The sequence below is a fragment of the Corvus brachyrhynchos genome, unplaced genomic scaffold, assembly GCF_000691975.1.
Source record: "Corvus brachyrhynchos isolate BGI_N302 unplaced genomic scaffold, ASM69197v1 scaffold258, whole genome shotgun sequence".
In the NCBI taxonomy this organism is placed as follows: domain Eukaryota; kingdom Metazoa; phylum Chordata; class Aves; order Passeriformes; family Corvidae; genus Corvus; species Corvus brachyrhynchos.
In genome coordinates, this window is record NW_008240122.1 from 3,129,853 (window position 1) to 3,147,904 (window position 18,052).

Here is an 18,052-nt window from a genome sequence, read left to right on the forward strand (position 1 = left end):
GAGGACGGGTGTTACATAAAGTGAAATAGTAAGGGATTTGAAGCAGGACTACAGAATCCAACGGCATTTCTCTTCTTGGAAGAGAAATGGCTCTGCAAGCTGCAATTTTGGGAGCTTGGAAGAAAGAGACATGACAGCGTTCTACAGTGTAAGACTGAAGGGGAACATCTCAAACACAGGGGTGAAATTACCTCCAGACCTGCTCTAGAAGGAAGTAAACATACGTGTAACCACTGTCCCACTTCTCTTTTACCCCCTTTCTCTTTGCTCTCAAGAGCAATAGGTCTGTTTTGTGACCATGAGAGACACTGGGCTTTTGGAAGAGCCACTGGTAGCAAAACCTCTCAGCAACATTCCACTCCTGTGAAACTGCACACGAGTCCAAATTAACTCTGTATTGAACAGCAGATATTTTTGGCCCTACCACTCACTCCTTGGCAGCATAGTTTAAGTACAGCTAGATGTTCTTGTAACATCGTGATTAAAATATATCCCTAAAGCAAGGAACATTTTCCAATTGCTGTTGGCTAAGGTCATGTTTTGCAAACTTAAAACTGATACAAAGTGAAGCTTACCTATTTTTTTTGGAATTTTCATCTTTCCCTCTTTTAACTCCAAAAATTCTCGTAATCAGAGCACTAAAAAGAAGCGTAGATGAATTTCGTACCTAAAGGAAAAAATAAGAACTATGCTTTAAAAATCCCTTTGAAATGTACAAAATTTTTTTTATCAGAGTCATTAATGTACAGTCAAAAAGTAGAACAGCTAAGTGAAAAGCATACTGCAGGCCTGCACATGGAAACTACTAATTCAGAGCATCTTTCCAATCAAGATGGTACTACTGGAAAGTTCAGGTTCTTTACAGATGTCTATCTTTAATATAAGGAATACATCCAGATTTCCAGGAGTTCAAAGCATTCACCCTTATGCATAGCAGATCATGAAGTGTTCTACCTGAATATGCTATATAGAATCTTCCCCTCAAGAGCAAAGTAACAGTCAGAATGAATGCAAATGCACTCCTTATTAGCTAAGTACACTGACTCCAAATTTAACAGCCAGAGAGACTTTTACCTATTAGGCCATCTTCGTACCTACTTTCTGCGAATATCAGCACTTCAAATTAAGAAAAATTAAGAAAAAAGCCACAACCAAATTTTTTTTTTTTTTTGCAGCTCTACATTAATTTTTACTGTACCTTAAAGTATTATATTCCAGAAATTGTGGTACTGCCATTTATAAACACGACCAAAGCTTCACTGAACAGCACCACTCTATATCCTGTTAAATTAGAGAAGCAAAATCAAGAATTAACTTACTGCCCAGACAGGTGACATAAACCCTAGAATTGATGCTTTTATTCCATCTGCAACATAAGGCACGATGTTTTCACCTAACCGCGTATCCCTGTACAGTGCCCGGAGGATATTTAAAGCATGAACCTGTGTTGGGAGAAGAGATATATGAAAAATATAAACTCATTAGTAAATATCTTAAATTTAGTTTATGTAATTACAGCAGTGAACATGCAGAGCAAATACAATCTATATACACATTTACAGCACTTTATTTCCATATTAAATGCAAGAAATACTGCTGCTTAAAAATGCATTAAAATGGTGCTGCAGTAAACACTGTTAAAAACAGTTACAGTTTAAAATTATATTCCTCCAACAACTATAATTACTAGTCGCAAGTGAAGGCCAACGTTCTTTTTTCCTTAGTTTATCATGGCTGCAAAAATAACTTTTGAAGTTCAGAATCATCTTTTCCAACATTCTTGACATGCTGTAAATGCTGTGAGAAAAAATAAACTACAACTCACAGGAGGGCAATATTAAGCTAATACTGACAGCCAGGCTAGCTTTACCATGTGGAGCATTTTCTGATATTTCTCTGCCCTCTGTAAGGGAAGGTGGTAAAACATGTAGCTTCACAGACTTTGACAAGGCTACATAAATTTATACCAGCAGAAGATCTGGCAGAGTCATTAGAACATACTTCTATGTATTGTGAACAAATTATGGCTTGCATTTACAAACAGACAGAAAGGACATGATAACAACATTTTGAATTCAGGTCCTGCCTTTAAAGTAAGTTTTTTTAATATTCCAAATGTATGTATTTAAGTTTTAGAAATTACTAAGTATGACTAACTCAGTTTTCATGGCGTGTTTTACTATAATTCATGCATAAATAACTCATTTATTTCTTTTAAAATGTAAGCAAAACTTTCTTGTTCACTTACAAACTTGTAAAAGGGAAGTTACTTATCTATCTGTTTAGAAATACACTAGAGGCAGTAAATTGCTTATATATGATTTCATTTGCTGTACTAGGAAAAAACCTATGGAATTACGCCCAATCCATTTTTCATTATGTTTTACAGTAACTTTGTAACCTTGCCCATGCAAACACATTTTAAAATCTAGCTATAGATAATAAGAACAGAATTTCCTTATTAGAAACATACACTTTCCTTAACTGTTTGAAATAGTGCAAAATACACTTTTGACATTTGCCTTCTGATGAGAGGCTGAATTTTACCTGTGGAATTACACTTAATGATTCATTCAAAGGTGCAGCCAGAGATATCAACTCTTTCATTGTCATTTTCAGCAAATCTGTTTTGCTCTTCTTTGGTTCTGATGCCAACAAAGCCTACAGAAAGGAGAAAATAAAAATCAGGTGTTTCTAGCCATTTTTCTGTACTACCAGTTCTGTGCCATATTCCTATATTTACCATACCACAGCCTAGCTTCTGACCATATAGAAAGACTAAGGAAGAATTTGCAAAAAAGTTTCAGTTTCAACTCTTAGCTTTGTTCAAAGCTTCTAAGTATAAAAATCGTAGCATTTATGACAGCAAAAATGCTGTACTATACATACTTATATTTCCTAGCATGGACTTCTTTTTAGGTTAATAACCCATATATAAGATAGTAAGGGCTGGCCAAATAATAAATTCTGCTTTGCAACACAGGAAAAACAAGCAGCACATTTTTTAAAAAAGAGAAGAGATTCATCTATCTCCAAATAGTATTTCAGTGGGTAGGACATCCAGCTGAGATGAAAATGCTCTTAATTCAGTTCTCTAAATTCAGTCCTGAATTTTAGAAGAGTCTTTCTCTCTGTCTAGTAGCTCTTGCTGAATTTGTCCAAGTTAGTACAAATGGATAATCATAAATCATTTATTAGTAATAAAAGATTATTATCCATTTGTGCTTTGGGGCCTACAGTCTGTTCAGCATCAGTAAGAACCAAATGGATCAACTGCAAGCCAAATGAAATACAGTGTTTAGGCAGAAACCCAGGAGTAGTTTCTGTCAGTTTATCAGTACCTTTAATGATAGGAGAAACAAAGAGGGCAGGGGGGGAAAAAAGGTGTTCATGAAGTATACCAAGTGGAGAATGAATTGAAGACTAAAATTTCATAATGTTAAAGCTGAAACTCATATTTTCCCACCCACTAACTGGAGCTGTACCTTTGCACTATTCAGTAATACCATTCCGATTTTAAAGAGGTCATGGAATGGTTATAACCTTAAAAAATTACATATTCTCATGAAAATAGATGTGTTTTAGCTAAACAAGAACACAACACAGGATGTGTTAGAGACCAATAGCAAAGAGACCACAATGTGCCTTGATTTTATGCATTAATAACTTTTTTTGCTGTTAGGATACACATTACAACTTATTTTTATTATTTTTATTATCTGAATGCAACATGTCATTGAAGGTTTAATTCATTTTACTGAGTCTACGGGCACATTCAAAACTACTGCCAAAGAACACTAACACATCTCTTTACTATAAAATTACAATTTGACAATAGTTTATTTCAGACTAATCCCAACGTTAATTTAAAACCTTCCCATTAATTGACTAGACTAACTTTGTACGCTTCCAGAGCTGTCAAAAAAGAACTCTCTGATCTGTTTATCCACAGAGCTGTGGAACAGTGCAAGCTTTGCCCTAAGGAATCAGTAGGCCAACTACAGACTACACACATTTTCTGCAGTGGGATACCACTGGATCCTCCTAGTCCTTACAGTAACGTAACTTTTCACATAAAAACTGATTTGAACATGCTTGGTTATTTCCACATTGTCAAGATTAAAACTAGGGAATGTCCACCAGATTCAAACTGTGTGGTGTGAATGGGGAAACCAGAAAACATGAAATGACCAAATTCCTTCTGTAGATAACTTACAGATACAAGTGAGAAAGAGATTTAACTGCTGAAACTGAACAGGAAAAATGCCTCCAAAAACCAATGCCCTACTTCTGATCTCTGCTGCCTTGCACACACACATCTAGCAAAGCCAGGAGCAGGCTGTGACTGACATAAGAGGTCAGACAGAAGCCGGCTGCCTCAACTTTCTCAGGGCAAGCTCGGAGTAGAAAACAAGCAAGATTAATTATTCTGGCAGAGAGAGCTTGCTCCCAAGCAGTCCCTCAGATTCTTGGAACGTGCTTGAGACTGTACTTCAGAGAGTGAAGAAAGTTACAAATCGTATTGTTCATCTTGGACTCCTGTCTTAGAAAACTGGGTGAAAATCAAAATCATGGAGGTTAATCTAGGGGAAAGCAAATATGGTTGCTTTGAGGAACAAAGGAATGAAAATAGGTGAAGTGTAATCTGCAAAACCAACTCTGCAGTGACTGACCCCACAAGGATGTAGATGAGCTGCTGCATACTAATATGGGGCATTCAGCAAGAAGTGACACTTCAAGCAGAGACAAAACACTGCCATGCAACCACCAGTTCTGAACTTGGCAGAAGTCAGAGGCTGGGATTTATGGAGCTGATGGCAACAGAAGGAGCAGGAAGAATGTGGGAGCATGGCCCCACATTCACAGATAGAAGTCTTCAGTAATCTACTCCTTCATTGCACTTGAGAGTGCCAGTCAACACCTGTTAATGTGACACTATTATTTGTGCTTTATTGCTTTTGAAAGGCCTTCCCAAGTTCTTTGCAAGATTTTCTAGGCCACCATTTCACAATTCTGCGAAGGTCTGTTCATATTTTACCATCCTTTTGCTTTGCACTGAAGTAGCACATAGTTACATGGCTAACAAAGCCTTACTTAATCTCTGAATTCATTTATGAATGTGCCAGAATTATTACAGTTGTAACACAAAGCCTAAACACAGTCTTTAGAAATGCCATTGAAATCTACCACAAGCCAAAAATCTCAAGAGTCAACAGAACTGAGGTGCCAAATATCATTTAATTACAAACAGCTTCTTGGTTGCACAAAGGCAAACAAAGTGTGTATAATAAAAAGGAAAAAAAAACAACTGATCAAAAGGGGTTGAAGTGGGAAAAATAAGTATGTCATTTTCTTTTTTCTAATGGCCTTTCTGAAGAACACATTTAAGTCAGAGGCAGTAACATGAGTTGGTACCTGTATGTAGAATGGAATTCCTGCACTCCGTCTGGTTGCACACAGTGTGGAAGAAGGATCACAAGATTTGATTTCTTCTAACACATAGCTTAGCCACTGCTCTGGCATCTTGTGCAGACTCTCACTGTTACATCTACATCAAACAAATATATAAGAAACATGAAACAAGTGAATAAAACAAGGACAAAGTCAAAGAAAGCATTTAGCAACCTTAAAAACTATTTCTTACTGTATGTTAACATCTCCAAGCACATACACAGATTTTTATTATGAAACAAGATGAATTGTACATTTTTCCGGTGTTGGTACAAATTATATTAACCCTACTTATTAAGTGCCACTATCAAAATATATTTAACTGAACAGAAAACAAGATTCTGTGCTTCCATGCTGCAACAATTCTCTTTTGCCAAAAATTGCTACCATGTTCTGGAGAAAAAAAACAAAGACATATGCACATCAGCCACTGCGTAGGAAGTGACACTTCACAAATTCCTATCTTTGTTGCCACACAGTAGCTGATGCGTGACCCTTACACTAACTAATAATCATGTTTATAACCATACAAACCAAAACTGAAGCCCCTCAAAGTAAGTATACATTATGTAAATAACCCTGCAAACCTCAGAGCAATGGAAGGAATGAAAAACATGACATACTGCTCTTTTCAAAATACTAAGTCAAACTTTTCGTAAAACACCTAAATTGCTCTCCTATCATCAAATAGTCCTCCACTGCAGTTATAAAACTCAGCATTGCCTGTAAGCAAAGGACTTCCAAGGACAAGGGAAAACCCAAGTCTGTTTCAATTACTGGTGCAGTTCAGTTCAGTGAAATGTACCACATTCAGTGTGTAACACCAGCCCATTAATCTTATGTCAATGTTCCAAAAGGTCCATTCATTGTTACAGAAATTTCTATTAACAGGACATTGTTATTAAAACCTGTCACACTGGTTTGACACGTGAGTCAGAGTAGAAGAAATAATTCATCACTGTGGGCAATACAATTGCAATTATCTCAACCATGCAGGACTTGCCTTACCTAAAAATATGAACCATAATTAAATTCTTGCTTAAGTAGTGAGACCTTACGGTAAGACTACAATCAAGTTTTCTACCTGGGTGATTACAATAAAGAATTTAAAAGAAAAGGTAAAAGGCAGCAGGTACTGATGTGAATACCAAAATCTAATGGAAGGTCTGCATCTATTCTCTTCTTCATCCTCCTCTTATTAAACCAAGAATTTACATAGGCTTAAAACCTGATCATGAACAATAAACAAGGCTTTAATCTGTAGTGAAACCCTCCTTTCCTTCTTTAACAAAATAAACAGAAAGCTGGTAATGCAGAAAACCAAGGTCACAGGAAGTGCCAGACAGGTCAGCAGAAGACACAGGACACTTCTTACTGTCCAGTAATTCCTGCATGATTTCCACCACATTTCTTACACTGCTGCCAGGCATTCTCCCCCCTTTTTAAGGGCAGCACCTCTTCAAAAGGGCAGTCAGGATGCAAACCACCAGTGCAGAGCTCAAGAGGAACAGGGCTTCACAAGCAATACGTCACCTTATACCATGGCATTAAAGAAAGGCACTTCCTGCCCCAAGCCTATGACAGAAGCAATCAGATTAACCTGGAAACTCACAGTGAGTTCTCTTTTCTTTGACTGCTCTCCTTCTTTTGCTGATAATTGGCTTCTCCATGCTTACTTTCAGGATCCATTCCTTTGCTCACTTTTGGGTACACAATGAGGATAAAAGTCTAGGATTGAGGCTACACAAAACTTCTCATGGATCTCCTCCATGAGTCTCAGCAGTTAGACACTACTTTGCAGTTCTCTTCGTCCACATCAACACATTCTGCAAAAGCTGCTCCTTCTGATCATGGCTGCACCTTGTCTTACCACCCCAGCTAAGCAGAATTTAAATGTCTTCATTCAGTCATGCAGAGAACAGTGCTCATCTCTCTTCAGCATGTTATCTTAGTATTAACACAAACACCCCACAAGAAACACTCTCATCTGCTGGGGGGCAGAGGAGCACAAAGTAAAGCATTAGGGAAATATTCAGAAGTTGCTATGTAGCCCACCGAATATTTTATTCTTAAGTAAACTGAGGGGTTTTTCTCCTTTCAGTCCTAGTAGAAAGACGAGAAGCATACTGAAGTCAAACTTCAGACTCCCTTAAAGCCATATTGCTTTGATCTTGCCACAAGTAATTCTACCTTGTTCAGTCACCCACCAATGTACTTTTATTTATTAGAAGGTGAAAGAGTTACTGCTCTGGAGTTAGAAACATTAGAGACTATTGACTTTGCAATGGAGATGACTACTCCCTTCCACTTGGCAGCTCTGTCTCCTTGTGGTCTGGCAAGAAGAATATTGTCACAAGAAGCAGGTGGCCCTAAGTTTTAAGAATAACAAAGCTTTACAATAAAAAAAATTAAAGCCTCAAGCTCAAATGTCATTTTCCAGAATGAAAAAGTAATTATTTCTACCAGATCAAACAAATACTGCTGATAATGAAAATATAACACAGTAAGTTGATACACAAATTACTTAAGATGCAGAACATTAAGTGTAATCTACAGCTTTCTGTCTGTCCATCTGTCAGTTAAAACAATTTCATACATACCCTAAACCCTTTCTGTGGTCAGTATTAAGGAATACAAAAGCCTGGCAATCCAAAGTTAAAGTAAAGTCCTCTCCCTAAGCCATATATCTGTACCTTCTCCTATCCAAAATAAATGGTGTGTTAATGATGGGTTGGTCTTGAATTTGGCCTTCCTGGATTCAAGTGCTTTGTGGCATAAATGTCACATGACCAGAAGCATTTTTCTATATGTGTATATCCAGAATTCAGTGTTTCCAATCACTGTGAGCAGTTCCTATCTAGGGAAAAATGGGGTTTCTTTCACCATTTTTTCTCTCTCAACAGGCCTTCAGTATCATTCTTTTTCACATAAACAATGATTCCCATTTTTTATGTTAGACATAATATTGCCCCCTGGCACTTCTCAAAGAGACAAGAATCTAGCCTCAAAAATCCATTACTATTCAAGTTGTAAGTCTACTTTTAAGAACAACTCTTCTGAAGCTACAAGTCCTTCCACTTGCATCCTCCTTTTCATAACATCTGCTCTACATGAAGCAAAGTTTTCCAGATTATATACGTGCACTGAGAAGGGTTTGAGGTTTCTCTATCAGTAAAGCAGAGCAGAGAGAACCTTAGGTGGCCTCAAAATCTCAGAAAGACAGTATCATTACCCATCTCTCTCTCTCACACCAAGCAGGAAAAGAAATCGGAGGGAAAACACAAACACTGTTAAAAATTAACACATCTTCAACCTGAGCAGTGCCCTACCATTGTATCTTTTACTTCCTTATCTCATGTACTTCCGAACTCTACAAACACCTCAATACACAAGAACGGTGCTTCTCCCCCAGTTTCTTTCTCTCCCTTCATCTCTCTTTCCTTCATCTGTGATCACACTTTTGCTGAAAAGTTATTTACAATTTTAGTAAGTTTCACTAGAAGGTCCATTAGTGATATAATCATTTTAAAAGTCTTCCTGGCAGATCATAGCAGGCTGGGAAAGCAGAGTTACAGTCACTTCAGAGCAACAGAATGAGATGGAAGCAGAGTTTACTACAAATGATTAGGAGCAGTCTACTCTCAGTTCCCCAAAAGAAATATTACAGAAGATCAGACACTGACTAGGTACAGATGAGTAATTTTCACTAATACTAACAGATTAAACATTTGTAAAATCAAAGCATGATTTTTCTTTATCATTAGATTTCCAGAAAACTGTCATGGTCCTAACTTGCTGCATCCCCTAAAACAGTGTTCACTAAGTTTAAGATCCAATTCAAATGTTTAGAAGTGTTCAAAATAAATTATTCTTAAGTAAACACATTGCTCTGTATGACGTTACCCTTTCCAAACCTTACCCTTGCATTCTGCAACCTTAGTGAAGCAAAGCACTACCACCATAGCTATGCAACACCATTTGAGATTCCCAGAAATCTTTATGTTCTACCTGATGTCTCAGTAAAGAGATCACTAAATAAAAGCAAAGCAGGCAAAACGTCATTTGGGACAGAGAAATTGCTTGAGTAGTAAGGATTACAGGAGATTCAAGTTTAAAACAGATTTCTGACTTTTCTTAATCACCATGTTATCAGACCAAATCAGCATTTTTAATTTCTCCAGGCCTTTGACAGGAAATACTCTTTTTAAAAACACATTGCTTATTTCACTGATATGAATGTTGCTTGTTATGTAACTGTATGGTTTTCTGGAGGTGCAGCTGCAGGCAACATTAAGCAGGCGTGACAAAGGGAGCACTACACTCCCAGAAGGAGTATCAACAGGGAAACAGAAGAATGGTAACCTGCATACTGAAAGCCAACTCAGCAATTTACATCCAAATTTCAAGACAGATCAGTTTCATCAGGTTTGTAAGAAATCTCTGCAGAGGAAATATTTTTCTTTCACCACTAACTCAAACAGGTCTGAAAACCATCGTTCTCTGTCTAGAAAGAAGTCTGCTCTTGGCTCTTAAAAAGACTCCTAAGGCTTTAAAAAAAAAAAAAAAAAGGGTTTAAAAAGGGTTTAAAAAGTCTTGGTGTTTAAGGGTTGTACAGCTAAAAGCGAGCTCAGATAAAAGACACTGCAGAACAAGGCTTTTAAGAAATGCTTAGCTAAAATAAGTGAAGTACCATGTTCAACTGGTGTCATTCACAAATGCCTGGAAAAAGAATTTGGCACAATCTTAGATTTTTCAGTGTGTTTCACAGAAAGAACAAATTCAAGTGTCAAGGGTGCTTTTGCATATCTTGAGTTCAATCCTGTTCAACAAGGTATCACGTTAAGGTGTACATTACTACAAGCTGCCCCAAACAAAAGCTTTCTCCTCGGGCATTTGTGGACACAGCAGTAAATTAATACAGATTCTGACACACGTGCTTCAGGACTGTCCATGAGCCTCTCAGCTGTGAGAGAGCCAGTGGAGATTCACTTGCAGAACGGAGCCCCCCAGCTGCAGCAGGGGACATGGAAAGACTCCATGACAACCAACAGACCCGCAAGGCAGCTGCATTCACCGAGACTTAATTCACCCTTTCTGGAGCAGAGTCTCAAAATACTCCTCATATCCCAGGAGCACCAAATCAAAGAGTCATTTCCTGTTCTGGTATCAGTCTCCTTTCTCCTTTGTTTTAAATACAAATATAAGCCTTGGGACCTGTAGTTCCTGGAAAATACTGTCTTCCATTGAAACGGATGTACTTCCACAGAGCTGCTCTCCAGTTCTTGTATATCTTTTTTCCCAAAGGAACACTTGCTCGACTTGAAATAATCTTAACTTTAAAAATGCTAGGCAGTATGGATGATCAAAAAATTGTAATGAATAACTGCTAATTCAGAAGAGGAAGCTTCCTTAATTTTGGAGAGGTTTTGTTCTGGATGATACATACATATCACTTAACGTCTGAGTAATTTTCAGGAAAGCAGAGTTCTCTTGGGCTTGGCTCTTCATTTTTCAACCCAACATAAGGCTGCTGTTAAGTGGATTGTGCTCCATTAAATACAATGGCAGAAAGCAGGAGAGGCAACAAACACATCAGCAGCTTTTCCAAAGTCTGGGTAGATTTGCTCTACTTTATTTGCCTCAGCTTTTGAAAGAAACTTAAAAACTGAAAATCAAAGAAAAACAGCTCGTGTGCTATAAACTGACTGCATGTCTTATATATACGTTTTCCATTATTTCCTGCTTTTTACTTTGCCTTTGCTACATGACAGTCCCGCATATTGACTGAGATTAGACCAGTGGGGCTGTACCTGCTTGGATTTTGTCCTCCTTTCTCCTCTCAAAAAGACTCATGGTAGTAAGAGGTCTGTTTGTTGGTTGTTTTCTTTTTTTTTTTTAAACTGTATTATTTGGAGGGTCACACTCTCTCTTCAATTTGATGGGAGAAAACTTACATCACCTTAGAACTTCCCGAACCAAGTTTTCGTAGTATAGAAGAACACCACAATATCTAAACAAATGTACATAAAATATATGGACAGGTAAAAAAATAAGCAGTAAGCTTCTTTTTTTCCTTTTAGAGTAAACAGCCAAGTGTAGAGCAAGGTTGTGTGAGCGCTCAATGAACTTCTCAGGCCAATGTGAAATCCCTCAGATTGCTATAATCTGAAAGAAAATAATGTACCTTGTAGAGACAGATGCCCAACAGAATCATGGCATGCAGTTTAACATCCCCCTGGCACACAGAACGAACACCACCACGTGTCAAACACCCATTTCTGCAGCAGTGCTGGTACACAGATGCAGCAGCCTCACCCAGCATCCTGTAGCAGAGACCAACCCTCAATTCTGTTGGGAAAATTGTCTGAGGGGACACACAGTGAACCTGATCAGCCAGCCAGCCTGTACTAAAACCATCAAAACTGTTTCCAGTATGAAATAAAGAAAAAGATCTGCACCTCAAACTGGCTGATGTGGGGCCAAAGGGCAACACTGGTTATTTAACCTGGCATTGATGTGAAAATACAGATGCTTCAAATTGAAAAATCTGACTGGTCTTTCAAAAAAACACATATTAAAAAAAAAAAAAAACCAAACAAATAAAACCCCACCAACTCTACCTAGTCAGTAGAAATTTTAATTTGTCTTATTAAAATGTGGATGCAATATAAACAGTGTATACCACAAAGAAACATAAGCAGCACTTGAAATCAGTAGCTAAGCATGTAATGGAAATTCCAATGATCCTGCCCAGACCTCAGGACAATTCTGTCCATTTAGTTCCTCTAGGAAATTATGAAGTTACAAGGGGAAAGAAATAAACCAGAGTGCATATCACACCTTGTGATGCACTGTCAGGTAGTCTTCCAAATGTCACAATAGCCAACTCAGTGACAGGTAATAGAAGTTTCCAAGAAAATGCCCTGGCTAAAGCAAAAAGTCTGGCATACATTTTCATAAAGCACCAGAAAAGGGGAGTGAAATGGGGGAACTTGACACTCCTACTTTTCCCAAGAGTTTTTAAGAGCTGTTCAGGAAACTAACATGCCAGAAACAAAGAAAAATGAAGCAAGCATTATATGTCTGTATCATTTTTCAATGCCTAAGCGCCATCTCTAAGTATTGCACTCCAAGTCACAGACATCATGTAAGTGCCATAATCATGCCTGCACCAAACGTAAATAAAATCTACATGAAAGCAAGGATCTGCCTGCACAGTCAGTTTCAGGATCAATGCCAAAGTTTGGTAAAACAATTCTATTAAAAACACAGCAAGTTGCCCATCTTCTACCTGGAAAGCATTTCTGTAAGTTGCACAAAGCCAGCATATGCCAATTCAAATGCACCCCTGTGCCTTGATTGCAGCAGATGATGTTTAAAGTAATCACCAATATTTTTAACCTAAAAAAGAAAAAAAAAAAAGCTATTAAGCCATTTGAAATTATACACACGTTATTTATATACGCAAAATATTCTGCAGTTAAAAGCAGCAATCCTCCCCCTTGTTGCAAAGGTCACTGGAACAAGCAAAAAGCAAGTCCTATAATAAACAACCATTTACTTTAATGGTAACAAATATTATACTCAATCTTTTAGGTTAAAGGGGTAGTTCTGTATTCTTTAAAAAAGGCCAAAAATATAAAGGACATAAAATTGGTTATTTGTCCATGATGGACATACTCAGATTTTAATAAAAGAAAGAGACAACTCTGATTTTTAGGGGGAAACAAATTCAGAAACCTTCTTGTTTGCCTACATGCTTGCCTAAAATCCCAAAGAAAATACCAAATAAAGCATAACAGCATAAAAAAACCCCTAAAAATATTTAAGATATTAAATTCAAACTCCAAAAATTGTACCAAAGGGAGACAAATCTACATTAGACTAGGTAATACTTAGATAAATACAACTTTTTAACATTCCAGAATTCTGCATAATTGCTGTTGACCATTGGAAACAATTTTAAAATGAAGAAGATGTTGTAGTAATGAAAGCTATTTTTAAAAGCATTAAAACATAAATATGATAACTAAACTTCCACTTAGAGTTACACTCTACAGCTCTATTACAATAACAAGCTTTTAAATCTGTTTGGAAGCTTACAGATCCACACAATCTCATTCCACGGAGCATAGGCTGTCTTGTTTGTTGATTTTTTTTCTTTTAATTCTCATCAACTTTCAAGGTCTAAATCAAACTTCCCATTTAATTTGTTTAAAATGCATAGCACGTACTTAATGCCATTATGCAAAATTTTCTTCAGGGGTCCTTCTTAAAAGTTCTCCTGTAAAAGTTTCTTTAAAGCTTTTATATAAAAACATGCATAAAATCACATCAAGCTTCTTATAAAATTCAGCTTGTTCTGTTACTTATACAATTACTCTAATACTTTAATAGTCTGACAAGTAATTAAGTTGTATGGGAAGTTAATGTCGTATCTACCTATATGGTTTTTCAACCTCCTGTTAAGTAATTTGCATCACCCAAGCAATGAGATTGCAATAATTTAATAAAAAAAAACCAAAATCTGAGAGAGTCTACATATTATTTCCTGCAGCTAAAACTCACTTAATGCGAAACACACAATAACTGGAGATACTTGAGCTAAAAAAGTTATTTCTGAGACGATTTTAAGGTAGCTTATGTAGCCACAGGGTTTCATTTCAGCCTTCTAGTCCAAACAGGAGGAGTAAGTGCCCCTTATGCACAAGGGGCTGACCCACAGACAGAGCAGTTCTCCAGGTGTGTAAACAAAACCAAACCAAGAAAACCATACACATGCAAATCAATTTGCCAGCCTGTCCCAGCACCATGCTTATGTTTTTAGAAAAATTCATATGAGGGGGTTTTTTTTGGTGATGTAACTTTCAACTTTACTATTTATACTTCTGAGCTTTCTGCAACAGTCAAGCTGACTAGAAGCTTGCATCAAATTGAACTCACAGGTTGGAAGAAGCACTGCCACAACTCAGTTCTTTGTCAGAAATTTAGAATGTAACAGGTAAGTCTTACTAATTCAACAACCAACAAGTTACAGGGCAACACTTGCTGCTGAAGGCAAGAATCTGGGTACTCAAGATAGAAATTGTCTACAACATCTTCCAGAAGATTAATACAGGCAATTGGACAGTTAAGTTTTTACTTCTGCTGCCTGTTTCTTTACACTTTGGCACATAGCTCTGGCAAGCTTAACTCTCAAAACTGTCTTAAAACTTCCCAGGTGAGATAAACAGGAGTTTGAGGAAGAGCTTAATGTTCCCCCAGACTTGGAGCGTTCATGGTTTGCAGATCATATGACAAAAGCAACACAAAATCTTCATTAGATGGCATTTTGTCTATCACCTGGTGGTTACATGATACTATTTCTGTTAGTTTTCTTAACAGGCAGAACTTTGAGCCTGCCATCTCTGGACTTTTGGGATCAGATGGAAAATGAGAAGTAGAATATGCATTTGAATAGAGGGAGGTTCCTCCAGCTATACTCTGCACTTCCTATGTCTATTTCTATTTCTGAAGGCAAGGCCACCACTGTAAAACAGCTGAGGTTTTGAAGACTCCTCTATACACACATCTGCACACCAAGGAGCTGAAGATGTCACAGCCAGTGCACACCAGACCATCAACTGCCATGTAAACCCAATTTCCTACTCAAAAGACAAGGAGAGTGCAAATGTGATACTGTCCCAACTTCCTAGCAACAACAATAAAGCATCATGCACAAGCTGCCTCCCTGCCAGCCCCTCCCCCATAGGTAGACAGCACAATAGGCAGCACTAGTGCTACAAAGGGTAGCCCCCAGCACCACACTGCCTACCACGAGGCAGTTCTGTTGTGCCATTTCCTAATGCACACCAGCACTGTAAGACACTGTCTGTCCACCTGCATGCTCCATTAAAAAAGCAGGTACAAGCAATCAGAAGACTCTGAGCAAATTCAGCACTCACTGTGATCTTTTGGGTGAATAAATTATGACAACATCGATCCCATAAGGCACAATTCAATACAGTAACTGACCTAGATGTGGAGCAAGGTACAACAGGAAGAAGGTTTGCAACAGGATGAGACAGACTGGCCAAGAGGTGCTCCCAGATTTTTTTCAACAATTACTTAGCCCTGGCTCAAGGCAACATGACCAAGGTTTCTCTCAAAGTTTTCCTTCTCTGTATTCTTAAATCTCTTTCAATACTTGTAAAACGAAGAAAAAGAATGGGGAACTTGAAAGAAAAGTTCTACATGCATAAGATAACAAAATCCAGTTTTCTATTTGTCAACACTGAAAAGTGTTTAATAAGTCTGAAGTCCCAGCAGTTATGACATTGACATATGTAGTCATTTCTGATGACATTCCCTTTTATTTTTTTATACAAATTATGACCTAAAGTTACAAAAAGTATAGAGAAAATGCCCACACTTTTCCTATAGTATTTATTAGGCACTTAGCCGAACTGTATTTCTTTGTGTATGTGCTTGCAAGCCTGAGGAAAATCAGGATTTCAAACTGACTTCTCAAGAATTAGACTTCTTCCAACTAGAATGTAGGCATTCTGTTTTACAGGAAGGCATCTGAAGCATAAACAAGCTGAAGAGGCATCTATAAACAAAGAAGGTATCTTCATAGAATCACAGAAAATCCTGAGCTGGAAGGGACCCACAAGGACCATCCAAGTCTAACTCCTTCCTTAATAATGTATTATTTCTGAAAGAGCACCTATCAATGTCTGCTTTCCAAAAACACACATGCTGCAGTTTGACTCATTCTAAAACACCAATTCCTCTTTGACTTGGTGCAGATTAAGGAACGTAATGGTAGAAATGCATATCTGTTCTTTCATCTGCCCTCCAGACCCCTGCAACAATACAAGCACAGCTGTTAACCAGATGAAAACATGAGGACTGGAGACAATGCAAGAATAAAGACACCAACACTATTCCCATGGCACCACAACATCAGACAAGAAATAAGATCTGGAGTACATAACACTATTTTTTATTTTAAAATATAAAGTTCTAACGCCTAAGAAAAACTAATTAAGTGTTTTCTGTTGGAAACAAAAAGAGGTTAAAAAGTAGTTGGTCTTTCATATTTCAGCCTTCTATGCAGACTGGTTTTGTTGAAACATACGGAAATGAAAAGGTCATCAATTAAAAACAGAAATTTAATAAACACAAAATATTTCCCAAATAAATGCCCACGGTAATCTAATTTCTTGTAAACACTGAACTCAACATTCTGCAAGAGACAGATGGCATATTAATATTTCTGATTTCTTAAACTAAAAGAAATTGGAGGAAAAAGACACAGTCACATTACATACAAATTATTCATAATAACAGATAGGAGGAGGACAAGACTAAGACTAGTCAGCATGTTTGACTTTCAGAACTACTGACAATGAAGTTTAATTAAGGAAGAGCTTTAAGCAGAATCCCAATATGTAGAGTACAAAATGACACAAAAGAAACTCTGAACATGATGTCAGTTTAGAAGTTTTTTAGCAGTTCTACTAGTGATTAATATATCCTGAGAGAGAGAGAGACAAAGGGGAGGGTGGCAGGCAGGCACTGGTATCCCTAAATACAGCATACACCTCAAATAATCCAATACAACTAGAATGAATGAGTTTGTTAGTTATGTATAATAATTTCTTCTCTTATCTGTTTCTACTGTAGTTACACTTTCTGAATACCATTTGATCACAACAAGACTGCTAATCAGGTATTATAAACAAAGAAAACCCTGACACCATGACAATTTAAAAAAAATTTAAAACCCACAACTTTTCCCAAATAGAACACAGATTTAAGAAAAAGGTTTTTGGAAAACTGCCTTCGCCGCACCACCAGCCAAGAGGAATTTGCAGGTTTTATAATAAAAATTACTTCCCTACCTGCTCTACAGTAATCAACGCATCTGAAGGTTCAGATGTAGTCTGTGAAGGCAAAAGCTTACACAGTGTCCCTAAGAGCAGAGATACTTCCTTCATGCTTCTCCAGCAACACACAAGAACCATTTGAGCCGTGACATCACACGCTTGCCTGTCTTTGCCTTAAAAATAAAAAAACAAATGCAATGGCGTAACTCAGGGTTCTCAGATGCAGATGTGTAATTTAAACCTTGCTTAGCCTGACTGTCCAACAAAACACAAATAACTGTGATAAAATTTCTAAGCTTGCCTACCCAAAAGATAATTCAGTCTTGCTGACCCTAATTGCTTTCCTTGCTCAACAGTTGCTGTACTTTCTTGCCCTTGGAAAAGCCAGTAGTATAAACGTTTTACCAGGGAAGTGCTGTGTGAAAGAGTAGAGGTCTTTCGGTCACCACTGCTATTTACTTGCCCACTGTACTATCGAAACATCTCCAACGTTGGAGGCAGGCATTCCCCGATCCATCGCTCCCCGTACGCTCCGCGGGCGCCGCGCAGAAGGGAAAAAAAAGGGAAAAAAAGCGAAAAAAAGGGCCGGCCAGGGCACCGCGTTCGTGACGCGCCGCCGCCACCTGGTGGCCACTGCGGCACTTGCACGCGTTTACCCCTTCCCCTCATGAAACGAAACATACGGCCCCGCCAAACTATTTTAAACATAGGAAAGGGCAACCGGGGAA

General features: G+C 37.8%; 1 protein-coding gene across 3 annotated transcripts in view; it reads right to left on the reverse strand.

The window, feature by feature from the left end:
* Positions 1 to 18,052, reverse strand: part of THADA (THADA, armadillo repeat containing) — a 218,808-nt gene that overhangs the window by 118,401 nt on the left and 82,355 nt on the right. For all 3 annotated transcript variants that reach the window (XM_017744780.1, XM_017744781.1, XM_017744783.1), the window contains exons 22-27: positions 17,340 to 17,497; positions 12,743 to 12,852; positions 5,416 to 5,548; positions 2,548 to 2,661; positions 1,320 to 1,442; positions 576 to 667 (exon numbers count right to left, since the gene is read on the reverse strand). In XM_017744780.1, the coding sequence (XP_017600269.1) occupies positions 576 to 667; positions 1,320 to 1,442; positions 2,548 to 2,661; positions 5,416 to 5,548; positions 12,743 to 12,852; positions 17,340 to 17,497 (730 nt within the window). The remainder of the gene's footprint in view (positions 1 to 575; positions 668 to 1,319; positions 1,443 to 2,547; positions 2,662 to 5,415; positions 5,549 to 12,742; positions 12,853 to 17,339; positions 17,498 to 18,052) is intronic.